Source organism: Onychomys torridus, chromosome 13, assembly GCF_903995425.1.
Source record: "Onychomys torridus chromosome 13, mOncTor1.1, whole genome shotgun sequence".
NCBI lineage: Eukaryota > Metazoa > Chordata > Mammalia > Rodentia > Cricetidae > Onychomys > Onychomys torridus.
The window spans coordinates 55,954,323-55,981,678 of record NC_050455.1 but is presented as its reverse complement, the minus strand read 5'-3'; the positions used below and the strand labels follow the sequence as shown (position 1 = coordinate 55,981,678).

General features: G+C 41.5%; 1 protein-coding gene across 2 annotated transcripts in view; it reads left to right on the top strand.

Annotated features, from left to right (window-relative positions):
- The window catches only part of Cep76 (centrosomal protein 76), a 28,114-nt gene extending 7,870 nt beyond the window's left edge, over nucleotides 1-20,244 (top strand). For both annotated transcript variants that reach the window (XM_036205326.1, XM_036205325.1), the window contains exons 7-12: nucleotides 3,887-4,015; nucleotides 12,962-13,150; nucleotides 15,621-15,787; nucleotides 17,191-17,524; nucleotides 19,043-19,260; nucleotides 19,532-20,244. In XM_036205326.1, the coding sequence (XP_036061219.1) occupies nucleotides 3,887-4,015; nucleotides 12,962-13,150; nucleotides 15,621-15,787; nucleotides 17,191-17,524; nucleotides 19,043-19,260; nucleotides 19,532-19,670 (1,176 nt within the window). In that variant the 3' untranslated portion in view covers nucleotides 19,671-20,244. The remainder of the gene's footprint in view (nucleotides 1-3,886; nucleotides 4,016-12,961; nucleotides 13,151-15,620; nucleotides 15,788-17,190; nucleotides 17,525-19,042; nucleotides 19,261-19,531) is intronic.
- The last annotated feature ends 7,112 nt before the right edge of the window (nucleotides 20,245-27,356 follow it).

The window sequence follows — 27,356 nt, the reverse complement described above, 5'->3', positions numbered from 1 at the left end:
TTGCACCATGCGGGTCCCAGGGATCAAGCTCAGGTCCTTAGACCTTTTTCTGCCGAGCCATCTTCATTTCATACACTCACTGAGAGCTTGGTCTTTGTGTAGTCCTCTGTAGAATGCTTGGGGAGGCTTTCTCTCCTGCTGGGGTCCAGCCTTGCTCGAGTTCAGGTCCCGGGACAGGAAGAAGCACAAGGAAAAATCTGGCCACCCGATGGATTGCACACAAGCTTGAGCCATCTGTCTTTATCCTTTACCAGAGCTTGTTCTACCAGGCTTACAGAAACAGTTTTATTGTTAGCTTCTGTTTTTGACTTCTAAGAATGACATCGTAGTCATCATAAAAGCCCCCCTTGTTCCCCTTTATGCTTCCCTAAACACATTTTCCCATCCTGTACATAATAACTTGATACTAGACTTCGAGTTCAGCATTTTTGCAGGCTTAGCTAAATACCGAGCTAGGCACATCCTGCTCTTGTGGCACTAAGGACAACAATATTTGAACCTGAAAAATGTTTTCATATCTGTAAAATATACCTTTATGCTGGTCTGTGGTGGCACACACCTTCAGTCCCAGCACTCAGGAAGCAGAGACAGGTGGATCTCTGAGTTTAAGTCTAGCCTGGTCTACAGAGTTCCAAGACAGCCAAGGCTACACAGAGGAACTTTGTCTCAAAAAAAAAAAGAGGATATGCTTTTATATTGTTCCCTGGCCTGTAAGAGGTCCTGCTTGTCTCAGTGTCTCTGTAAAAGGCAGACTTTGATAAGGTGCTCTTGCCATTCCACCAGACCATTCCTCCACCAATGTAAGCTGCTGTGGATGGTTGAGGTGGACCTATCCATCCATCCCACATTTTTTGCATTGCATTGTGTGAGTCAGAAAAGTTCTCAGGGTCAGTAATTCCAGATAAGAAATTTGAGAAACATTAGCCTCCTGCCGAATCTTAGGGGAAAACATTTGAGAAAACAGAATTTCCAGGGAAAGTTATAGCTGTCACATGTGTGACTGACAAAGTAAAACTAAAATCCACCAAAAGAATCAACAGCATAATGAAGGAGAAAAGAGCCTGCAAGCCCTGTGAATCCAGCAATGTCCTGCACTGCCCCAAAGTCCATTGGTCTTTGCCAAGTGAGAGAGGGCCTCCACGGGCCTTGCCCCTCTCAGAGATCCATTGGACAGGCATTCATAGGCTGGTCTGAGACTCAGCTGCTCGGCCCCTGTATACTCTCCTGACTGTATTGTCGGGTCTCAGCAGTAACTACCTGTGTTTGGTGAGATCACCAGATTTCTCAGTCCCTTGAGTTGGATTTCTGTGTCCTTGGTCCTCAGTTGCAGCTGTGGCTCTGCTTTCTTGTGGAATAATTCTCCTTGACTATATACTCTAGTCTTGGAGTTGTACTTTTATGCAACCCCATCATGTCTTATGGTCTTAGACTTTCTCCCTCTCCCCTTCTTTCCTCCCAACCACCCTCTCTGTGCACAAACCCAGGGCCTTGCCACATGCTAGGCCATATAGTCTTGTTATCTCTTAGTTTTTATTGCTCTTTTATTTTAAGAAATATATTTTACTTATTTGCTATACTAGGGCTTGAACTGAGGGCCTTACACATACATGGTAGACAAGCACTATGCCACTGAATTATCGCCATAGCCCTTTAAAATTTTATTTATTTATTATTGTGTATGTGTGTATATGTTATTTATAAAACCATATGATATATAAACAAATTATTTGATTTTTTTTTTTTTTTTTTTTTAAATTTAAGACGGGTTTCTCTGTGTAGCTCTAGCTGTCCTGGAGCTCACTCTGTATACTAGCCTGGTCTTGAACTCAGAGATCCATCCCCGCTTCTCTGCCTCTCAAGTGCTGGGATTAAAGGTGTATGCCACCACTGCCCCAATAATTACTTTAATTACAATTTATTTTGTTGGGGTTTTGTTGTTGTTATTTTGAGACAAGAGTGCCTGGGCTCAAAGTTTGTTGTTTTTGAGCTGGGAATTGAATCCAGGGGTTCATGAATTATGTACATCTTATACCACTGAGTGTCATCCCCAGACCCGTGGTTCTCCATTTTTTTGACACAGGCTCTCACTGTGTAGCCTTGGCTGGCCTGAACCTCACAGAGATCCACGTGCTTCGGCCTCCCATGTGCTAGAATTAAAGGCTGTGCCACTACACATGTCAGGTTCTTTTTTATTTTTGTTTTTGTTTTTTCTCTGTGTAGTTTTGGTGCCTGTCCTGGGTCTTGCTCTGTATACGAGGCTGGCCTTGAACTCATAGAGATCCATCCGCCTGGCTCTGCCTCCAGAGTGCTGGGGTTAAAGGCCTGTGCCAAGTCTGCCCAACCAGGTTCTTCTTTTTAAACCTAACATTGTTTTATGTACTTATTTGCTTTTAGATATTTATTTTACTTATATATGTGTGTCTTGTGTTGATGTATGTGCATGCATGTTGTGTGGATGCCCAAAGAATCTGGAGGAGAAGGTTATAGCCCTCTGAAGTTGAAGTTAAAGGTGGTTGTGAGCCACCCAATGTGGGTGCTAGGAATGAAACTCAGGTCCTCTGGAAGAGCAGCCAGTGCTCTTAACCACTGAGCCATCTCTCCAGACCTTGATGTTTTATATTTTGTCATTTTTCTGTGGTAACAGTAATTTTTAGTGATAGCTTATTCTGTTTCATACATATGTATGTATGTATATGTACATATGTACACACACACACACACACACACACACACACACATATATGAAATGTCTAATTTCTAGACTTCCTTTTAAAAAATCACATTCTTGGTAAACATTTTTAAAATTTTATGTATTCTTGTGTGTGCACTTAATGGGGGTGGGGGCACATGTACCATGGTGCTTGTGTGGAGGCCAGAGGACTACTCTGTGGAGTTAACTCTCTCCTATCTTTACATGCATTTTGGGGATCAAACTCAGTTCAGCAGGCTCACGTGACAAGCTCCTTTAGCACACTGAGCCACCTCACTGGTCTTCTTCTTAAAATTTTAGTCAAGAATTCTTACTAGTCTTAAACAGATGCTAAAAGTTGCCTGCAACTCCAGCTCCAGGGGATCCAGTCACTCTTGGCCTCTGTGGGCACTCGCATCCACACTCCTACACATACATGTACGTTTGAGGAAAAAAAAGGGGGTGGGTGGGAGGAGACCAGGTACCATGTGCTGAGGACATAACAGTGCACAGGTAGCACTGTTTCATTTTTTTTTTAAGACAGGGTCTCTCTTTTATGTAGCTGTGGCTAGCCTGGAACTTACTATGTAAACCAGGTTGGCCTTGAATTCGCAGAGCTCTTCCTACCTCTGCCTCCTAAATGCTGGGATTGAAAGCATGTGCTTCCATGCCTGGCTTACAGCAGCTTATTTTTAGGATTCTGGAGAGAGTAAACAAAATGCCAGGAACAGAAGGTATTAAATGGAAAACTTACTACAAGGTGATATGTGATAGAGTGGTTACTGGGGGGCCAGTGTAGTTCAGGTGTCCAGGCTAGAGAGCTGCCTGAACCACAGAAAGATTAGCAGTAGTAGTAATCCCAAAATCAGGCCTTGGTGTTTCAGGTAGTGGGAGCTAAACAAGAGGCTTGTGGGATGGAGGAGAGAGAAAATGAGGCAGGGCCAGAGTGAGAATAAACTCAGGCAGGTAGTTTTCAGTACGGTAGGTGCTTGATCTGTCTTATTATTTAAAAACTTCCGTTGTGTACAGGGAAGAGTCACTTGGATTATTTTATGGATTATTGGTGTAGTTATAAAATCCGGGAAATGTTGAGTTGTTTGCAAATCAGTCAGTGTTAGGTCAAGTTGACAGGGTAGCTGGAATGGAGAACAATAGATTGTTCCAGTAATTTAGGAAATTGAATTTTTTTATTTCAAGCTTGCCTTGGAACGTCAGAAAACTGCAGAGAAAGAACGCTTATTTCTGGTCTATGCTAAGCAGTGGTGGAGAGAGTATTTGCAAATTCGACCCTCACACAACTCACGGCTGGTAAAGATTTTTGCACAGGTTTGTATTTATGTTAGAAAAGTTTCATCCCTGTATTCAAGATGTAGTGCTGTTATTATTTAATTTGCATAGAAAAATATTTTCATAACACAAATAAGTGAATGTGTATTTCTAAAATACTTATCTTTTATTTGCTAGGTCAATGGCATAATACAATCTTTATTAACTTGGAATATTCCTTTTTTATGATACTTAAAATTGATTAAACATTTGGATACTTTATGGCTTATGCAAATTGAACTCTGTGTACAGAACAGGGGCTCTGGACATACATTGTGTTAGTTTTGTTTACAGAACAAAGCAAAAAACAGTAGTAAGTGCCATTGGGATGGCACAGCAAGGAAAGCGTTTGCTATGCAAGCTGGCGACCTGAGTTCAGTCCCTGGAACTCATTTAAAGGTAGAAGGAAAGAACCAACTCCACAGAGTTCTCTGACCCTCATACCTGCATTGGGCATCATTTACACACAGTAGTAAAAATAATACATAAATTATTTTTAAAGCAATACTAAGTGAATTAATTGTGTATAACTGTCGCGCCCGCCTCGACCAGCAAGGAAGACGCGACACCTGGATCCTTCTCATCACAGTTTATTCAGACCTTTGATTAGTTACATTGTGTCTCTCTCGCTGGGGCAAGCCTCTCCCAGCACCTAAGTAGGGCTGGGCTGCCAACCCCAAGCAGCCACGTGGGCACTGTCCACAGGTTCACGCATATGCCAGCAACACACGAATCCAGCCATAGCCAAATAAGGAGCTGTTTACCCTAAAGAGTGTTTGCCATCAGGAAGGCAGAGGGTAGAAGCCAGAGCCATCTTTAGGGTGCGGCTACAAGCGGCTCTCTACAGTTTCCCCCTTTTTGTTTTACAAAGCAACAGGCAAGAGTAGAGGTCTGATCTCTGTTAAAATGGAACATGTACTAATGTTTGTCCAGGCGTCGTCCACCCAGAGAACATTAGACCCGTCCGATACCCTTTTCACAGAGGTGGGAGTTAGGGTACCAACCCACATGCAATCAGACTTGCTCTTCTTGAGGTCAGCGTATCATAACCTCAAGTGCAGTGCGCAGGCCTCGCATCCTGTGCCTAAATATCTTTTAAAGTAGCCAGCCAGGCTTGGGGGGACTGTCCTGCATCAATGGCCATAAAGGCTTGGACAATCATGGCTGCATGGCGACGCTGTGAGATCCTAATGCGACAAATGCACCACAAGCATACTAGGGAGGTGAGCACCAGTAAACCTACTAGGGCTCCTATTCCCGCCCACTCCTTCATGTGGCCCATGGCTGTAGCAATCCAGGAAGACAATCCCTCCACCAGTCCGGTATCCACTCGAGTCGAATTCACCGTGACGATAGCCACTCTCAGCTGGTCCATCAGGTTATCGAACTCTCCAGTCCAATTACCTAAAAGATAACTAGACAACTTTTTAGATAAATCTGTAGCATAACAATTAGAAGCATCCAAATTCAAAAAATTCAGAGTAAATAATGCAAGAGAAAGTCTGTCCTTAGGGGTACGGCCATAGCCTATTCCCCCTTTTTGTTTTTGAAGCAACTCCTTCAAGGAGCGATGAGCACGCTCCACAATGCCTTGACCTTGTGGATTATATGGTAGGCCATGTACAAGTTGCACATTCATCTGTTGACAGAAGGAAGTGAACTTCTGTCCAGTATATGCAGGACCATTGTCTGTCTTTAACTGTTGAGGCTTACCCCATGCTGCCCAAGCTTCTAAGCAATGAGCAATGACATGAGAGGCTTTTTCTCCTGCCATTGGGGTGGCATGAATGATTCCAGAACAGGTATCAACAGATACATGTACATATTTGACACGTCCAAATTCAGAGATATGTGTAACATCCATTTGCCATATTTTTAGGGGGAGCAAACCACGAGGGTTAACTCCTAAGCTAGAAGGATGATGAAAAATGACACATTGGGAACAATCTAGTACCACCTTTCGTGCCTCTGCACGTGAGATAGAAAACTTTTGTTGTAATGTCCTTGCATTAACATGAAATTCTTTGTGGAAAGCATGTGCTCGTTGTATGGCAGAAGCCACAAACATCCATTCCTGTCTAGTACACTGATCCACTATATCATTGCCTTCAGCCAATGGACCTGGCAGACTGGTATGTGCACGGATATGTTGCACAAAAAAGGGATTTTTACGTTGCCAGATCAGTTTCTGTAATTGTCCAAACAATGAGCTAACCGGGCTAGAAGATTTAACTAGAATCTGACACTAAATTAAAAGCAAATGGACAAGCCTTGAAAACTTCAAGAACTATTGAAAGCTCCACCTGTTGAGGTGCACCTGGCAAGAATTGATGCTTTACAGGTTCATTAGAATCCACCATATAAGCACCACAGCCTGTCTTAGACCCATCTGTAAATATAACACTTGCTCCTGGAATGGGCTTTGAAGCAGTTACTTTAGGGAAAACTACAGGATGTTCTTTAAAGAAAGTTAATAGTGGATGTTTAGGATAATGGCAATCTATGTGTCCTGGATAGGTACAACGCAGAATTGCCCAATCATCCAAGGCAGCACATAATACCTTGACTTGAGTAGAATCATAAGGAACAACTAGCGTTTGTGGTGATGTCCCAAAATATTGTAAACATTGTTGAATGCCCTGTTGCGCAAGTAATGCCACTGCAACAGGATAATACTCAATTGATTTTGCAGGTGAGATTTTAGTATAAATCCATAACAAGGGTCCTTTCTGCCATAAAATTCCCGTAGGTTGCAACTGGGTAGGCAGAATGCACAGGGTAATATCCTCATTATTTTGTACTCTTTGAAGAAAAGCTCTTTGTAGTTTATCTTCTAATTTTGTTAAGGCTTCTCGGGCTGCATTGGTTAATTGCCTCGGTGAATCCAAGGCTGCATCTCCAATTAAAATATCATATAATGGTTTTAACTCATAATTGGCCATTCCTAAACTTCCTCTTATCCAATTTATATCTCCTAATAATTTCTGAAAATCATTCAATGTGCAAAGATGATCCTTCCTTAACTCTACCTTTTGTGGCATGATATGATGTTTAGTTATTTTAGAGCCAAGATAATTGACAACTTTGCTTTGTTGCACCTTCTCAGGGGCAATACAGAGTCCCTTTTGCTTTAACAGTTCTACAAGTGAGCTATATGCTTCTTGAAGAATGCTCTCTTCTTTAGCTGCTAACAGTATATCATCCATATAATGGAGGCATTTCAAGCCTGGAAAACGTGCTCTCAAAGGTTCTAATGCAGTTGCTACAAATAATTGACACATTGTAGGACTATTGGCCATGCCTTGTGGCAATACAACCCACTGATATCTTTTATCAGGTTCCTCATGATTAGTGGAAGGTAAAGTGAAAGCGAATCTCTCACTGTCTTTGCTATTCAGTGGAATGGAAAAGAAGCAGTCCTTAATATCTACCACAATAATAGGCCAATTTTCAGGCAAGGCTGACAGCAATGGAAGACCACACTGTACACGTCCCATAATTCTCATTTGTTCATTTATAGCTCTAAGATCATGTAACAATCTCCATTTTCCTGATTTCTTCTTGATGACAAATATGGGTGTATTCCAGGGAGAAAGAGAGGGTTTAATGTGCCCTTTCTCCAATTGCTCTTTCACTAATTGATATGCAGCATGTAATTTCTCAGAGGAGAGTGGCCACTGAGGAACCCAAACTGGCTCCTCTGTTACCCAGGTTATGGGAATGCCCTCCTCAGCGGCCCCTAGGAAAAACCCAACCCTTGTTTGGGTTTCCTAGGTACTGTTTGTATTGGCTCCTTTTTGCCTTGTAAAAATTTTCCCAGGCCAAAATCAGGATGACACCCCATGTTTTTCATAATATTTTTAGATTCTTTGGAGTATTCATTACTTAACTGAAAGCCCATGGATTTCATAAGATCCCTCCCCCAGAGGGACACTGGAAGCTCAAGGACGTAGGGTTGCATAATGCCAGAGTGACCTTCGGAATCTTGCCAATTTAACAAATTTGCACTAACATTTGGAACACTGGCATAACCCAGTCCCTGCAATGTTTGTGAGGAAGCCTGTATAGGCCAGCTTCGAGGCCAATCTTTACTAGCTATGATACTGCGATCTGCACCAGTATCCAAAAGTCCCATTATCTTAATGCCATTAATGGTTAACTGTAATGTGGGTCTCTGATCTAAGTCTAAAGATAAAAATGTTAAGTCTGTGCCTGAGGAGCCGAATCCGTTACTTCCTCTTTCTCTGCTATAGGCTGGGTGAGAATCATGTAAGCTGGGTAGCAGGATAAGTTGTGCAATTCTGTCTCCCGGGGAAATGGCAGTGATTCCTTTTGGTGACTCAACCATGATTTTAACTATACCTGTATAATCTGAATCAACTATTCCAGGATGGACTCGTAATCCCCTTAAGGTAGTAGATGATCTCCCTATTAATAATCCCACTGTCCCAGGGTCAAGGGGGCCTTGAAAATCAGACTCCACTACTTGCACCCCCATTTGCGGGGTTAATATGAGTCTGGAGGTGGCACGGAGGTCCAATCCTGCTGAACCTGCAGTGGCTCGCCGCGGTGTTTGGGATGTCTGAAGGTTGGCCACTGCTCTTGGTTCCCTTCCTGTCTCTGATCCTCCATTGCCCCATATATTTGCGGGCCCTGAGGCTGGGGGCCCCGCTGTCCGTTTTTTGAAGGAGTATTATTCCTCAAAGGCTGTCCATTAACATCCCTGACTGATCTGCACTCACTCGCCCAATGTTTTCCTTTCTTACACTTAGGGCACAGTCCCGGGACCAGGCGTTGGGCACTATTTGGTCTCTGGTTACTTTCCCCTTGATTACTTCCTCCTTGGGGGCAGTTGCGTCTCATATGCCCCATTTTACCACATCGGAAGCAGGTCCCAGTGCCACCTGCCCTTTTCTGGCTAATTTGTAAAACTGCAGCAGCCAGCCCAGCATTGGTTAATGGTCCCCCTAGTTCCCTGCAGACTTTCATCCAAACCTCTAATCCTTTAGTTTTATAAGGTGTAATAGCAGCTCTACATTCCTTAGTGCACTGCTCATAAACCAACTGCTTAACTAAAGGCATGGCTGTATCAGGATCACCAAATATCTTTCCAGCTGCATCCACTAGGCGAGCTACGAAATCTGAAAAGGGTTCCATGGGTCCTTGGACAATTTTAGTGAGATTACCACTAACTTCTCCTCTATTGGGCAATGCCTTCCAAGCTCTGGTAGCAATGTTGTTAATTTGCTCATAAACCTGGATAGGATACCCATTTTGCTGATTTGCAAATCTACCTTGTCCAAGTAACATATCCATATCCCAAGCAGCTTGACCTCCACCAGCAGCCCTATTAGCTGCAGCCTGTTCACTAGCGAACTCTATCAGAAATGCTTTCCAATCTAAATACTGACCAGAACTTAAACAGGCTCGTGCAAGGTTCATCCAGTCTGAGGGAGTCATAGCATGCCTATGCAGAGCTTCCAACTGAGCTACTGTAAAAGAGGCTGTAATGCCATATGTCCTGACAGACTCTGCTAATGATTTTACAACCTTGAATTCTAGAGGTTCATGATATCTCTGATTCTGAGGATTCTGAAATACAGGGAATGCAGCTTGCATTTCCGTTCTGACTTTTCTCCATACTCCAGGATTAAAAGACATTCCGCCCTCTGCCCCCATTGCCCCAGGATACGGAGGGGGAGCAGAAGGGATCATGCTCTCATGGCCCTTTTCTAACTGTTTGAATCCTCCTCTTTCTTTTCTTTTCTTTCTAACCCTTACTCGTTGCAATGACTCACAAACGGATTCAACATCCTCATCATCCGAGACAGAATCGGAGAGATCAGAAGCACACGAGTAAACATCGGAAGCACACGAGTCTTCCAACTCAGAAAGGCTAGGATATTTTTTCTCAGCTTTTGTCTCCCTTTTTACTTGCCCTGTCTTTCCTGGAAGTGTTCTCTTTGTGGCTGTCTTGTCCGAGGCTGCCCTGTCAGATCTCTCTTCCTGCAGTATTTCCAGAGCAGTTTGACCATTCTCAACTGCCTCACTGCATCTCTGATCTTGTAAACATCCTCTTATTAGTCTCCAGACTGGTCTAACCCCCTGCTTAAGTGTGCCCTGCTCTGCGGCAAAATCTAAGTCTCTTCCCAACTTCTCCCAGGAAGGCACTGTGAGGCTTCCAGAAATTGCAAACCAAGGAGCAATTACATCACATTGTTCCAGAAATCGCTCTAGGGTGCGTTTTTTTATTTTCAGTTTCTTAGAGAGAAGCAGCTCGTTAAGAGCCAAAAAAATTGGGTGTGAGGAGGAGGCGCCCATGTTAGTATACTTTTTTTTTTCTTTTCTCAATTTGAAAAGTTTCTCGGAGGTTTCTCAGAGCCTTTGCAGAATTGCTCCAGCCCTCCGGGCTCCTGCTTGTTTTATCTAATTATCCGTCCGCTCTTGTCGCGGCCCAATTAAATTATCCGTCCGCTCTTGTCGCGGCTCTGCTTTCCCGCTCTCCCTTCTACAGGTGAGCGTTACCCGCTTTTGTCGCGGATCCCCAGTTTTTTCTGAGGACTTACCGGTATACCGCCTTACTGTAAATGAGTTCTGAATCCGGAGAGAGCCGTGGTAATTGTCCCCGTAGGAGGCCACCACTTGTCGCGCCCGCCTCGACCAGCAAGGAAGACGCGACACCTGGATCCTTCTCATCACAGTTTATTCAGACCTTTGATTAGTTACATTGTGTCTCTCTCGCTGGGGCAAGCCTCTCCCAGCACCTAAGTAGGGCTGGGCTGCCAACCCCAAGCAGCCACGTGGGCACTGTCCACAGGTTCACGCATATGCCAGCAACACACGAATCCAGCCATAGCCAAATAAGGAGCTGTTTACCCTAAAGAGTGTTTGCCATCGGGAAGGCAGAGGGTAGAAGCCAGAGCCATCTTTAGGGTGCGGCTACAAGCGGCTCTCTACATATAACCAATATTTCTAAGCCAAAGACCAGGGATATTTAACTGTATAATTTCACCTAGATGCACCTTGACTCATGGTGTAGTTTCATGTTTGGGAACATGTTAGGTTGAAAGTGCTGTTAGTATAGCTGACCTGCCCTGTTGTGTCTTAGCAACATAATACACTAAGGGATATCAGTTGTTTACCTTGCAATCAGGTGACACACTGGAGCTGTGGCTACCCAGTGTTAAGAAATATTACATGCTACATATTACTAGTCTAGAGATTAAAATTTAAGGTATAGTTTCTACTTAATATATAAGTATAGCTTCTGAGGAATAGATCAAATAGTTTATATATATTGAGTTCCTGTACAGTGTTAGTTTATTTTGACATAAGTGTCTCAGATGTATGCATTCATATATATATATATCCTGCACTCCCTAATCATTCGGACAAACTACAAATGGCTTCATTTCTAAATAGGGAGCTTGGGAATAAGAGTCCTAAATTAGCAACTGGGCCTTTAATCCCAGCGGATCTCTGTGAGTTCAAGGCCAGCCTGGTCTACAGAGCGAGATCCAGGACAGGCACCAAACTACATAGAGCAACCCTGTCTTGAAAAACCAAAAAAAAAAAAAAAAAAAAAAAAAAAAAAAAGTCCCAAATTAGCATTGGTGAGAAGGAGAAAAAATGCTTCTAACTGTATATAGTGTTATCCTTGCTAAGATATGGGATTGTACTGGAGAAGTGCTGTGTAGAAATACATTAGTGGTTCTAAAAACTGAGCAGTAGTGTTTCTATTGCCTGAGTTAGGTTTTATTCCATCAGAGCATTTTGCATCATCTCCAAAGTTGTTTTTTGTTGTTGTTGTTGTTTGTTTGTTTTTTTTTTTTTTTTTTTGTTTGTTTTTTGAGACAGGGTTTCTCTGTGTAGCTTTGTGACTTTCCTGGAACTCACTTGGTAGCCCAGCCTGGCCTCGAACTCACTGAGATCTGCCTGGCTCTGCCTCCTGAGTGCTGGGATTAAAGGCGTGCGCCACTATTGCCTGGCATCTCCAAAGTTTTAGTCACCAGTGGCTCCTTCACTTGGCTGTATTAGTAATCAAAATGTTAAGAAACAAGTAAGCTTTGTTAATACCAATTCTAAAAACATGGTAGTAGGCAGTTGTGAGAGAGCTTTGTATCCTTAGTAGTCATTCAGCACAATTGTTAACATGCGCTCCTTTTGGGTTGTCATAGCACACGCCTTTACTACCAACACTTGAGAGGCAGAAGCAGGCGGATTTATGAGTTTAAGGCCAGCTAACTCTACATAGTTCTAGGCCAGCTGAGACCACGTCTCAAAAAAAAAAATAAATAAAAATAAAAATAAAAAATTCAAAAGCTGCATCCTCTGTTTAGAATATATAACATTTTTCTAGACCGTTTTTTTCAAATTCCGCTTTCAATTGACTATCTTTAATCAGTCAAATATTTTCTCTGGATATAAAGTTCTGTGTGGTAATACAAAAGATTATTTCAGCTTAGATTTAGATGTCCTTTCCTTCCTTTATCTATCTGCTGACCCCTTTTCAGAGCAGTTCTTAACTACTACAGGCTTTGACGTCAGACAGCTTAGGTTTTAAAAATCCTGGTTCCAGCACAAACCTCTGATCCTAGCACTCAGGAGGCAGAGGCAGGACATCTGAATTCGAGACTCACCTGGTCTACAGAGTGAGTTCCAGGACAGCTAGGGCTACACAGAGAAACCCTGTCTCTAAAAACAAAGCAAAACATAATCCTGGCTCCAATGTATGATAGCTATAGTTTGTTTCATTTATGAAATGAGAATAAAATAGAACTTATAACAATTTAAAAGATGTTAGTCAACCATTAGTAGCCTAGCGCTAGATACATGGTAAACACTCAATAAATGGTTTCCAGAATTATCTACAGGATAATAGAAAGATGTGACACTTGGGATGATTAACTTGGTGTTGCAGCTAATGTCTTCCCCTTCTTCCTCCAGGATGAGAACGGGATAAATAGACCAGTCTGTTCCTATGTTAAACCACTTCGAGCTGGACGGCTTCTGGATACTCCGAGGCAAGCAGCACGGTTTGTTAATGTCCTTGGTTACGAACGAGCCCCCGTTATCGGAGGAGGTGGCAAACAGGAGCAGTGGTGCACTCTGCTGGCTTTTCTCTGTAGAAACAAGGTATCATATATTTGAATATCACATAACAAGTAGTGATATTCGTTATCATTAATATTCTTAATTTATAGCATACAGAATTTCCTTGAATATGTACCTATTATCAACTTGAACAAGTCAAATCTTACCTCTATTATCTGTGACATTTACAGTCAGCACTTAAAAGCTTAGCATCTTTATTTTTGTACGAAATTTCTTATTTAATAGAATGTTGTTTGTTCCTTTATGATAGAGACTCATACCTACTTGTCAGAAACAAAGTCATAGAGTTAAATGTGTTGGCTCATGCCTATAATTCCAGCACTTGGGAGGCTGGGACAAAAGGTCATGGGTTCAAGACCAGTCTGGACAACAGAAAGCTCTAGGCCAGCCTGTACTATGTAGTGAGATCTTGTCTCAAGAACAGAACATCTAGATGTAGTGGTGTACAAAGGCAGAGGCAGGTTGTTCTCTGACTATGAGGCCAGCCTAGTGTACAAAGCAAGCTCCAGGTCAAATCAAGTCTACATAGACTGTATCTCAAAAAAGAACAAAAATCTTAGCTGGGAGTATTGGTGCAGGCCTTTAATTCCAGTACTTGGGAGGCAGAAACGGGCAGGTTTCTGGGTTCGAGGCCAGCCTAGTCTACAGAGTGAATTCCAGGACAGCCAGGGCTGCACATAGAAACCCTATCTCCAAAAAACAAAACAAAATCTATAAACAGAATAATTATGAAAAAAATCTTGGATTTAGTGGTTTGCATTTTTCTTTAGTTTTAAACAGAATTGTATTTAGTAACTTGTATAAATTTGATATTAAATTTTACAAGAAAACTATGTATTTTTATTTTATGTGTATTGGTGTTTTGAGTGCATGTTTTTCTGTGCATGACATGTATACAGTATTTACAGAGGCCAGAAGAGGGCATCAAATCCCCTGGAACTGGAGTTAGAGAGGATTGAGTCACCATGTGGGTGCTGGGAAACCCAGGTCCTCTGAATAGCAGCCAGTGCTCTTAACTGCTGAACCATCTCTCCAGCTCCTGATACGAAACTTTGAATGGTTTTAGTAACTTAACTTAGATTATGGGATGATTCTTAATCTCCTCTAAAACTGTTGCTAATATAGTGAGCAAATAAGTAAGACTGCTTTAACATTTACTGCCAGTGTGACTGGGAAAGACAAGCTTCCACCTGTGCTGTGTTGTAGTAGTTTTGTTCATGGTTGTGTAAATAGAGCGCACGGTCACAATGGACAGTTCATTTAGCAGAAGAAACATTTGAGTGAGAGGTTGATTTGTCAGTTGGAAAGGTTAGTTTCTTGTTTTTATTTTTGTTTGTTTTGTGGTGTTTTTGATAACAGGGTCTCTCTGTGTAGTCCTGGCTGGCCTGGAACTTGCTCTGTAGACCAGGCTGGTCTCAAATTGACAAAGATCCACCTGCCTCTGTCCCTGAGTGCTTGGAATAAAGTTATGCGCCTTATTGCCAAACCCACAAAACAAGAAACTCAGCCAATGAATGTTTTCTACCACCTTATTTCTAAAGGTTTCCAAATTTAGGGCTTAATTTTTGTATGTATTCTTCCCCCCAAAAAAGAATTTAATTGCAATTCATAAAAAACTTAAACTTTATGAAAACCGTCAAGTGAATTTTATATACTAATGTTTACTCAGTTCATGTAGCTTAATAACTAAAGCAATACTGAAAATGCTTAGAAGGATCCCATAAACACAAAGGTTTAGTCCCAGCTTTGTAATTATTTCAAAGTAGATTTAATGAGGCAATACTCACTAAACCAGTGTCAAATCTGTTAAAATTCACATAATTAAAAGGAGCAGGTATCAAGTACATACCAGATAGCTCAAGAAACCCTTCCTAGGTCTCCATGAGACCCAGCAGACATAAAAATTAAGCAATTAACAAAAGTTTGACTTAGGGTTGGTAAATTCTTTGCCTGCCACTGTGGTCATGATTAACTCAAACTAATTATTCTTGTCATAAAATGTGTTTCATAAAAGTTATCAAATAGAATTAAAATCCAACTTATAAAGCCAGGTGGTGGTGGCCCCTGCCTTTAATCCCAGCACTTGGGAGGCTGAGGCAGGTGGATTGCTAAACCAGCATGATCTACATAGTGAGTTCCAGGATATCCAGGGCTATGTAGAGAGACCCTGTCTTGAAAAACAAAAAAAATCAAAGCAATAAATAAATAAATAAATATAACTTATATATGAAAATTAATTGTTGGCCTAAATCCAGTAACAACAGAAATTCTAATGAACTAGATACACAGCAGCTAAGATCCAGCCTGAGATTAGATAGCCCACTGTGCTAATGTCAATGTTCCTTAGAATTAGAGCCCCTTCACAGTAGTATATGTTCTCCTTGTTTTAGATTAACGCTGGACTAATGGTTGAACCTTTTATTGTAGTTTTTATTTAGGTATTTAATGGAGCTGTGAATACCTACTAATCTTACTTGACTTTACCTTCCAGGGTGATTGTGAAGACCATGCTAACCTGCTGTGCAGCCTTCTTCTTGGATATGGACTGGAGGCTTTTGTCTGTGTCGGGACCAAGGCAAAGGGGGCACCTCACGCATGGGTTATGACTTGTGGGACTGACGGGACCATCACGTTCTGGGAGAGTTTAACAGGGCACAGGTTAGTCAACTGCGTTTACAAGGATAGTAAAATGCAAGTCTAGTGCCAGTGAGCTGAGTCCAAACCGTTGTCCTCGGACTCCACATGGGTGGCCATAGCATGTGTGTGCTCACACGTGTACATCAGACATGATGATAGGTGTAATTGGGCTGGGGATCAAACCCAAGGCCTTGCATGTATTTGTTTATTTACTTAGTGTACTAGGGTCAGAGGACAACTTGCAGAACTGATTTCTTCCACCATGTGGATCCTGAAGCTGAAACTCAGGTCAGGAGGTCAGGAAGCTTGGCAGCAAGCACCTTTATCCACTGAGCCATCTTGAAATTACAGAAGTTTTGTTTGTTAGGATGGCACTCAAAAGGACGTGTTTATAATTTTAGTTATTGTAGGCTTTCTTTCTTAAGGTAGCTAAGTAAATGACCTTTAAGAAAATGCTATGTACTTCTGAAATATTCTTTACTGTCATGATATTATGGTATCGTGTATGTGTATATATAATTTTTTAGGTAGTCATACATAATAATATACAGTTAAATTATTTTAATTATGATGTTCTCTGGGATAAACTTTCTTGATCTTCACCATAAGCATAGAACATTTTCTCTTTCTTTTTCAATTTTTAAAAATTTTTTGAGACAGAGTTTCTCTGTGTAGCCTTGGCTGTCCTGGAACTTGCTTTGTGTAGACGAGGCTGGCCTTGAACTCAGAAATCTGCCTCCCAAGTTCTGGGATTAAAGTGGGGGCCACTTCCGCCACTGCAGTCACCACCACCACTGCCCAATTTAGAATATTTTCTATTGTTTAAAAAAATATAAAGTTGGTTTTTGTTTTGTTTTTGAGACAGGGTTTCTCTGCATAACCTTTGCTATTGCAGAACTCACTTTGTAGACCAGGGTGTTCTGTAACTCTGAGATTAGTAAAGTTTTTGTTTTTAAAGGTGTATTATGTAGATAAGGCAGAGTAAATTGGCTGGGAGATGATAGTTCAGTGGAGTGCTTCCTATTGCGAGCGTGAGTTCAGATCTTCAGAACTCATGCAAAAGCCTAGTATGGGCATGTGCTAGAAGCCCCAGAGCTGTGAGTGGGGAGACAGGAGATTCTTGGGGATTCAGTGACCATCTAGTCTATCCAGAACTGTGAGCCCTGGGTTCAGGGAAAGACCCCATCTTTAAAAAAGTGGATCGCTATAGAGACAGCAGTGCAGTATCAGCTTCACACACACAAGCATGAGCGAGTGAGTAAACACACAAAGTGATCAGACTGAAGATACAGGAAGTAAAACAAAGGCCAAATTTGAGTCCTGGCAAATAATTACAGCTTCTTGTTTGTTTGTTTTTTCCTTAGTAGGATAACTGCCTTTATAGTTTTAAAATTCTCATTGTATAAAATTATGATGTCTTTTAGGTACATCCACAAGCCTTCTAATCCTGAAGGACCTCCACTTGCCGAACAGTCCAAACCCTTGTACCCCTACCGAACAATTGGTTGTGTTTTCAATCATCAGATGTTCCTCGGAAACTGTCAACCCTCAGATGCAGTAGAAACTTGCGTATTTGATTTGAATGATGAATCCAAGTGGAAACCCATGAGTGAAGAAGCAATTAAGTCTGTGTGTGCTCCAGGGGCTACCACGTCCCTCCCTCCCTTCCCACCCCTGTGTGCTTCCACGATTGATGCCTCGGTCACAAGCAATGAAATCGAAATGCAGCTGCGGCTCCTGGTGTCGGAACACAGAAAGGTGACTAACAGGAATAGTGGCAGCTTCATACTTCCTTTTGTTGTGTGTCATCTTGTTCTAGTTTTCTTTTAGAATGTTTATTATTTTATTTTTGGCTTTTTGAGACAGAGTTTCTTTGTGTAACAGCTCTGGCTGTTCTGGAACTCAAAAGAGATCCCCCTGCCTCTCCCAAGTGCTGGGATTAAACATGTGCGCCATCATAACTGGCTAGAGTTATTATTTTATGTGTATGAGTATTTTGCTTGTAGGTATATGTATGTGCCACTTGTATGCCTGGTGCCCATGAAAGTCAGAAGCAGCTCTGGATCCCTTGGGACTGGGATTACAGACCATTACAATTACAGACTGCCATGTGGGTACTGTGAATTGGACCCCGCTCTTCTACAAGATCAACAAGTGCTCTTAACCACTGAGCCTCTCTCCAGCCCCAACTTTTTTCTTAAGTGTGTTCAATACCAGTAGTCACTCATTACCCTCTCCTTGCCCTTAAGATAATAGTGATGGAAGTCATGGGACATAGTTGTGAGACTTAAAATTGCTAAATCCGGCCTGGAAAGGTAGGTTAGTGGCTGAGAACACTTTTTGCTGTTCCAGAGGACCCATGTTCAGATCCTAGCACCCATGTCTGTTAGCCCACAGCCTGTAATTCCATTTCTAAGGAATCTAACACACTCTTCAGGTCCCCATATACATGTGGAACACACAAACACATGCACATACACATAATAAAAATAAATGTTTCTTAAGAATTCCCAAGGCTGCTGAACCTTCTGAAGTTACTACTTCCTCCTAGATTGAAGAATTACAAATTTGTTGACATTCTATAATCAAACTGATTGGATTTCCTCTTTATGAAAGGTTTATTCAGATAATCAATCCATATAAACTTGTCCCCACTCCCACGCTTGTTTTTTATTTATTTTTATTATTATTATTATTTTTTTTTTTCGTGGTGGTGGTGGTGGTTTTTCAAGTCAGGGTTTCTCTGTAGCTTTGGAGGCCGTCCTGAAACTCGCTTTTGTAGACCAGGCTGGCCTTGAACTCACAGAGATCCACCTGCCTCTGCCTCCCGAATGCTGGGATTATAGGTGTTTGCCACCACCTCCCGGCTGATTGTTTTTTACGATTTATTATATCTTTTATTTTATGTGAAAGTGTTTTGGCCTGCATGTATGTGTATATGTATGTATACCAGATGTGTGCGTCATGCCTGCAGAAGTCAAAAAAGAGAATCAGATTCCCTGGAACTGGAGTTAATAGTAAACTGCCATGTGAGTTCTAGGAATTGAAATTCGGTCTTCTACAAGAGCTACAGATCCTTTTAAGTACTAAGTGATCTCTCCAGCCCTGTCCTGTTTATTTTCTTCCACATGGATTGTTGTAAAACTTTATCCTCATTCTAGCTTTAATTTGCATACCTTTAATAATAGGATCAGGGGCTGGAGAGATGGCTCAGAGGTTAAGAGCACTGGCTGCTCTTCCAGAGGTCCTGATATTTTTCTTTTCTAATTGCTACAGGACCTTGGCCTCACCACTGTTTGGGAAGACCAGCTCTCCTATCTCTTATCGCCAGCGTTGGCTTCGTATGAGTTTGAGCGGACGACAAGCATATCTGCCGGCAATGAGGAGTTTCAGGACGCCATAAGGAGGGCCGTACCTGACGGCCACACGTTCAAAGGGTTCCCGATACACTTCGTGTATCGGAACGCAAGGCGAGCGTTTGCCACGTGTCTTCGGTAAGGGGGAGTTTATGGATTCAGCTGGGCGCACGCATGCCTGTAACCCCAGCACTCGGGAGGCAGAGGCAGGGGGATCTCTTGTGAGTTCGAGGCCAGCCTGGTCTACAGAGTGAGTTCCAGGACAGCCAGAGCTACACAGAGAAACCCTGTCTCGCAAAAACAGAAAGATCTAGAAAACCAGTTATTCTAATAATTGCTAGGAGTACACCACGAGCACTGGGAGCTCCTCCAGTGGCGTTCTCTTTCAGTACGTCTTCTTTTCACATAGGTCTCCTTTCTGTGAAGAAATAATCTGTTGCCGTGGAGACCAGGTGCGGCTGGCGGTCCGTGTGCGAGTGTTCACCTACCCTGAATCTGCATGTGCTGTTTGGATCATGTTTGCTTGTAAATATCGCTCGGTGTTATAGGACTCACGTTTCCTCAGAATTACTCTGTGCTTTATTAGAATTGTGTATGACTGACTAGCTGTGTGAGGGTTTCTTAATTTACATTCAGCCTCTGACTTTGGATGTGATGGTTTTGTATAGATCTGACTGCTGATGGTTTAAAAAAAAAATCATGTATGTACTTAAAAATTCAGGATAAAAAAGTTTGTATTGAATTTAGTATAAATTAAGGGTATAATAATAAATGGTACTTTGTTTTGAGGGACTCAGTAGTTTAACTGTGAATATAAGATCTGTTTTCTTTGTATTAATAAGTAAAGAGATTTGTCTAGTGGTTTAAGCTGTAGTTAAATCAAAATGGTCATTATTTTTCATAAATGAAAGATTATTTTACACAAATTAGAAGAAATTAATCTCATAATAGGTTATTTATTACATAGATGAAAATATATTTTGCTGAACTATAATTTTGTGGTTTATTCATGACACTAGGGTATTCAAGGCTTTCCAGAAACGTATATGAAGACTTTGATGGAAGAATAGGAAGAAGGGCCAGGTGTGGTGGCTTTTAATAGCATGAGAAGCCAGCCTGGTCTACATAGCAAGTTCCAGGCCAGTCAGGGCTATACAGTGGGAACCTGTCTCAAAAAAAAATAAAATAAAATAACAACTCTCACATGAGTTTGTGGGAGTGTACATAATTTATGAACATTATTACAATGAATTGCGCACTTTAGAAAATATTTATTATACTTCCTTGTTACAATATAGGTTCTTTATTTTTTTTGTTGTGTTAAAAACATCAGCGTACATGTGACTAATCTCAATGAAAAAAATCATAAAAGACCATTGAGAAAACTGTGAGTTCACACTCACTTATTTTTAAATTGAGCAAGTTTTAAAAGTTTTGGTAAGCATTAAACACTAAAGTGATTTGACTTTCTGTAAGGAGCTAATGATAAATGATAAATGTGGTAAGTTTAACTGTCCATTCTTCTGTGCAGAAGGTTGTTTTGTTTTTATGATACTAGAAATCCAGGGCTTCCTACATGCTAGGCAAACACTGCCACAGAACTACACCTACAATATCTCACTTTGTACCCCTGGCTGGCCTGGAACTCAGAGATTTGCCTGCCTCTATGTGCAGTTTCTTAGTCTAGTTTCTTTATCCATTGGTTGTCTTAAGAAATAAGTGTATGCTAGTTCACTATCCAAATTATTTATTCTTTTCATTACCCACTGTTGCAATAAAATGACTTTATTTATTTATTTATTTTTGGATGTCTGACTTTTTTTTTTTACATTGACTTCGTGTGTGTGTGTGTGTGTGTGTGTGTGTGTGTGTGTGTGTGTACACACGTGTATGCACATGGATATGTGTCACAGAGTAGGTGGAAATCAGGACAACTTTCAGGAGAAGGTGCTGTCTTTCATGCTGGAGAGTGAACTCCGGTCATCAGACTTGGCAGCAAGTAAGTGCCTTTACCTGCTGAGCCATTTCACTGGCCTAAAACTTACTTTTTGAAATAAAAATCTAAAGATATTGTGCCAGGCAGTGATGGCACATCTCTAATCCCAGCACTCGGGAGGCAGAGGCAGCGGATCTCTGTGAGTTGGAGGCCAACCTGGGCTACAGAGCCAGTTCCAGGACAGCCAGAGCTATCCACAGATTCTGTCTTGAAAAAAGAAAAAAAAAAATGAAAGAGCTCACCTCAAGATATCTTAAAACTTTAAAAACATTATGAAGTGAATATTTATGACTTTACTTTTTTTAGATGTCTAAAAATACTATTCTTGGTTTATCTCTCTTTTTTTTAAAGATTTATTTATTTATTATGTATACAGCATATATGACTACAGGCCAGTAGAGGGCACCAGATCTCATTACAGATGGTTGTGAGCCACCATGTGGTTGCTGGGAATTGAACTCAGGCCCTCTGGAAGAGCAGTCAGTGCTCTTATCCTCTGAGCCATCTCTCCAGCCCCAGTTTTGATTTCTTGAAGACTGACATAGTCACTTTAGAGAATTGATCTGTTCCCGGAATTACACATAAAGTCATCAACAGAAAATTGTTTGTAATTTTCAACTTTTGAGACCAACTATGAGGCACTTACAAAGAAGCTATATGTATTGAGATCAAAGCTCTTTTATCATTAGGTTGGACCTTCTGCCTTCCTGTATATTAACACATGTATTTCAGCACGCTTTGCTGTAAACTCTAAAATAAATTTGTTACACACTTAATAGAGTCTGGTAAGAGCACCGACCGCTCTTCCAGAAGACCTGGGTTCAATTCCCAGCACCCCCATGCAGCCCACAACTGTAACTCCAGTTCCAGGGGAGCTGACAGCCTCACACAGACACACAGGCAGGCGGACACGCAGGCAAAATACCAATGCGCATTTAAACAAAGAAAAAGATGGTTATGCAGTTAATTCATCGATCTGTAGAGTTCTTGTGCTATTTTCTGTGTCTTGGTTCCCTTTCCTGTTTCTGTGATAAAGTTCCATGATAGCAACTCAAGGAAGGCAGGGTTTATTTTGGCTCTAGTTGGAGGTTGCACTGGGTCAGGGTAGTAGTAGAGTTTGAAGCAGCTGATGAAGAGTTCCTTCCACCGTCAAACAGAGATCCAAGCCTAGGGCATAGTGCAACCTCCCATCAGGATGGGTCTTCTTAAATCCCTCACAGGTGTGCCTGGAGGCTTGCCTCCTAGGCGGTGATTCCAGATCTTGTGATACTGACCATCAATCAGTATGTTCCTTTGAGTCTCTGTCTCTCTCTCATTTTTCAAGACAGAGTTTCTGTATATATCCCTGCCTGTCCTGGAGCTCACAACAGAGATCCACCTGCCTCTGGCTCCGCCACCATTACCCAGCTCTTTGGATCTTTTGGGACAGTCTTTTTATATAGCTATTGCTGGTCTCAAACTCTAAGCAATCCTCCTGCCTCAGTCTCCCAAGTGCCCATCACCACATCCAGTAATAAGTTTTATCTTTAAGAATTAAACTTGGGGGCTGGAGAGATGGCTCAGTGGTTAAGAGCATTGACTGCCCTTCCAAAGGTCCTGAGTTCAGTTTCCAGCAACAACATGGTAGCTCACAGCCATCCTTGAAGGGATCTGATGTCCTCTTCTGGCATGTAGGTGTATATGCAGATAGAGCACTGTATACATAAAATAATTCTTTTTGTTGTTGTTTTTCGAGACAGGGTTTCTCTGTGTAGCTTTGGCTATCTTGGATCTGGATCTCACTCTGTAGACCAGGCTGGCCTCAAACTGACAGAGGTCCGCCTGCCTCTGCCTCCTTGAGTGCTGGGATTAAAGATGATCTTAAAAAATTAAAAAAAAAAAAATTAAAGTTGGAAGCCAGGTGGTGCATGCCTTTAATTGCAGCACTCAAGAGGCAGAGGCAGGCAGTTCTTTATGAGTCTGAAGTCAGCCTGGTCTACAGAGCTAGTTCAAGGACAGCCAGAAATACACAGAGAAACCCTTTCTCAAAAAAAAAAAAAATTAAAAAATTATCATGTATTTCTGTTTATTTTTAATGCCATCCTTCATCTCCTGAGATCCACATTTTTATTGCCTAACAAAGTTTAAGTCAAAGTGTAGGTTTATACTGTAAAAGAAAGTCATTATGGGGGTTGGGGATTTACCTCAGTGGTACAGCACTTGGGTTCGGTCCTCAGCTCTGGCAAAAAAAAAAAAAAGTCATTATGGAGGTTTGTTTTTCTGAAGCAGGGTGTGTATAGCTCATGTTGGCCTCAAACTCACTGTGTAGCCAAGGATGACCTTGAGCTCCTAATTCTCTGAGATGTCAGGCATGTGGCATCATGTCTGAAACCTGAAAATCAGAAGATGCTAGTTGTGAGCCATCAATTATATAAACTCAGAAACTCATCCATACTGGTCTCATGCCTGCCAAAACAAAACCAAAACACATTATGTTTTAGCTTATCAGTTTTTTCATTGACTCTAAGATGACAATTTTACATTTTATTTAAGTAGATAAATACAGAAGTTAGCTTGTATTTTTAACATGGCCCTAATATTTGTAATAATGAAAGTAATATACTGTCCAACAGTTGGTATCTGATAGATGAGTGGATTCACCAGACTTAAAATAGCCAAATATCCTGGGTGGTGGTAGCACATGCCTTTAATCTCAGCACTTGGGAGGCAGAGGCAGGTGGATCTCTGTGAGTTTGAGGCCAGCCTGGTCTCCAAATCGAGTTCCAGGAAAGGCGCAAAGCTACACAGAGAAACCTTGTCTCAAAAAACCAAAAAAAAAAAAAAGCCAAATAGATAAACTAGAAGACACCCCGGTTTTTTTTTTTTTTTTTTTTTAACATACTGTTTATATAGCACAGTACAATTAAAGCACAAGTTCATGCATAATAAATGCTTCTTTTGTTTGTTTTTTAAGACAGGGCTTCTGTGTGTAGACCTGGCTGTCCTGGAACTCACTCTGTAGATCTTCTAAATCTCACAGATATCCACTTGCCTCTGCCTCTTGAGTGCTGGCATTAAAGGTGTTCACCACCACCGCCTGGCTGTAAATGCTTTTAAATATTGGAGTTTTAGCCGGGGGCAGTGGTAATCCCAGCACTCGGGAGGCAGAGGCAGGTGGATCTCTGAGTTCGAGGCCAGCCTGGTCTACAGAGCTAGTACAGGACAGGCTCCAAAGCTACAGAGAAACCCTGTCTCGAAAAACCAAAAAAAAAAAAAAAGAAGTGTTGGCATTTTCTTCTGAGGTTTTATTGATATATATCTTATAGTTATATTTGATTTATACTTGGCATATGATGAATACATTTGAAACCCATTTTCCTATGGCATAACAAAGAGTTTGAACCAAATGACGTATGGACTTTTTTGTTTATAGAATTATTTATTTATTTGCTTTTAATAAATTTTTTCTTTTTTAAGATTTATTTATTTATTATGTATACTGTGTGTGTTCGGCCTGCAGGCCAGAAGAGGGCACCAGATCTCTCATTGTAAATGGTTGTGAGCCACCATGTGGTTGCTGGGAATTGAACTCAGGGCCTCTGGAAGATCAGCTCTTAACCTCTGAGCCATCTCTCCAGCCCCCTATAGATTATTTTTATGTGTGTGTGTGCCTGCTTGTCTGCATGTGCATCGTGTCCATGCGGTGCCCTCAGGTCAGATGAGGGTGTCCTTGGAAGTACAAAAGACGTTAATGTTTACGAAAAGCAATGTATCTAGTTTTTCTTTTGCGGTTCGTAGTTGTAACTGAAGAGTCTGTTGCCGAATCTGTAGCTGCACAGATACACATTCTCTTCTCAGCTTTATTAAGTTTTCAGTGTACTGTATAAGGTGTGGATTGAGGGTAATGCAATGGCACTATTCGTTTTAGAAAGTTTCCCCTTAGCCAGGCGGTGTGGTGGCACACGCTTTTAATCCCAGCACTCGGGAGGCAGAGCCAGGCGGATCTCTGGGTTTGAGGCCAGCCTGGGCTACAAAGCGAGTTCCAGGATAGCCAGGACTGTTGCCCAAAGAAACTACCTTGAAAAAAAAAAAGAAAGAAAGAAAGAAAGAAAGTTTCCACCTTGGTCTTGCCTTCTTAAAGAAGACTATTTGACCATAAATGTACATGTTTTCCTTGAGTCACAATTCTCTTCCTATTATGCCAGTACTACACTTTATTTATTTATTTTTTTTGTAAACAGTCTCATTTATGTAGCCCTATTGGCCTAGGATTTGTTCAGTAAACCAGACGGGCTTGGAACTGGCTGCAGTCCCAAGTGTTGGGATTACAGGTGTGTACCATCATGCCCAGTTTGTGACAGTTACGTTTTTGAGGCAGGGTCTCACATAGGTTGGCATTAAATTCACTCTGGTAGCTGAGGGTTACTGAATTTTTGGTACTCCTGACTCTGCCTTCTGGATTACAGATGTGTGCCACCACACCCACTTCTGTGTAGTAGTGGAAAGCAAACCCAGAGCCTTACACCCACTAGGCAAGCACTTTACCAATAGCACTATACCCCTAGCAATACACATTTTTATTACTGTTTCTTTATAGTAGAGTTCTGCGCTTGGGAAAGTGGATTCACTTAAGTTATTCTGGGTAGCTTGAAATTCCATATAAATTTTAGAACCAGATTTTCAGTTTATATTAGAAAAAAAATCAGGGGCTGGAGAGATGGCTCACAGGTTAAGAGCACTGGCTGCTCTTCCAGGGGTTTGAGTTCAATTACCAGCAACCACATGGTGGCTCACAACCATCTGCAATGAAATCTGGTTCTCTCTTCCGGTATGCAAGCATACATGCTGGCAGAACTCTGTATACATCATCATCATCATAAAAAGCAAGCTGGTGGGTGGGGCAGGTAGGGGAGAGAAAGTCAGCTGGCGTTCTGATGGGTCCCTTGGAATGTGTGGAGCACGTTGGGGAACGTTGCTTTTCATGATCATAGCCTCTTCCATTCTTAAACTTTCAACTGATCCATGTCTTTGAATCTAAAGTATATCTTAAACAGATGACATATAAATGAATCTTTTTTAAAATCCAGTTGAAAGTCTGTGTGTCTTGATGGGATTGTTAAATACATTCACACTTGGGTTCAGTGGTAGACACATGCTTAGCACGTAGAAGAGTGTGTATTAAATTCCCAATAACCTCTTCAAGAAAAATACATTCACATTCATTATTATATATTCATTATTATTGATGTAGTTATACTTAGGCTTGCCACTTTACTTTTTATTTTTTTAATTTTATTTATTTGTTTATTTATTTAGTTTTTTTTAGAGACAGGGTTTCTCTGTGTAGCTTTGCGCCTTTCCTGGAACTCACTTTGTAGCCCAAGTTGGCCTCGAACTCACAGAGATCTGCCTGCCTCTGCCTCCCGAGTGCTGGGATTAAAGGCGTGCGCTGTCATCACCCGGCTTACTTTTTATTTCTTTCTAATACCTGTTTTGTTCTTTTTAAAGATTTATGTTATGTATATTGTTTTGCCTGCATGTATTCCTGCAGGCCAGAAGAGGGCGCCAGATCTCATTACAGATGATTGTGAGCCACCATGTGGTTGCTGGGAATTGAACTCAGGACCTCTGGAAGAGAAGCTAGTGCTCTTAACTCTTAACTGCTCTGAGCCATCTCTCCAGCACGTTTTGTTCTTTTGCTCCTCCTTTTCTACTGTTTTGTTTTGGGGTTTTGGTGTCCCTGTATCTTGTGAGCCTCACTATGATATCCCCTTCCTCAAGACAGAATCTTGCTATGCAGCCCAGATTGCTCTCAAACTGGAGATCCTCCTGCCTCAGCTTCCCCAGTGCTGGGATTACATATGTGCACCACCATGCTCTGCTTCTTTCTTCCTCCCTCACCCCATTTCTTCATTTTCCCTCACTACTGCCTTAATTTTATGTTAAGTGAATGTTCTGTAACGTGACAAACACACTCCTGATCCATCTCCTCAGCCTCAGGTTATTTATAAAAAAGTATCTTCTTCAGCATTAATTATTTTGAGAATATGCCTTTTTTATTTATTTATTTATTTTATTTTTTTGGTTTTTCGAGACAGGGTTTCTCTGTGTAGCTTTGCACCTTTTCCTGGAACTCACTCGGTAGCCCAGGCTGGCTTCGAACTCACAAAGATCCGCCTGCCTCTCTCTCTCTCTCTCTCTCTCTCTCTCTCTTTTTTTTTTTTAAAGACATGGTTTCTCTATGTAGCCCTAGCTGTTC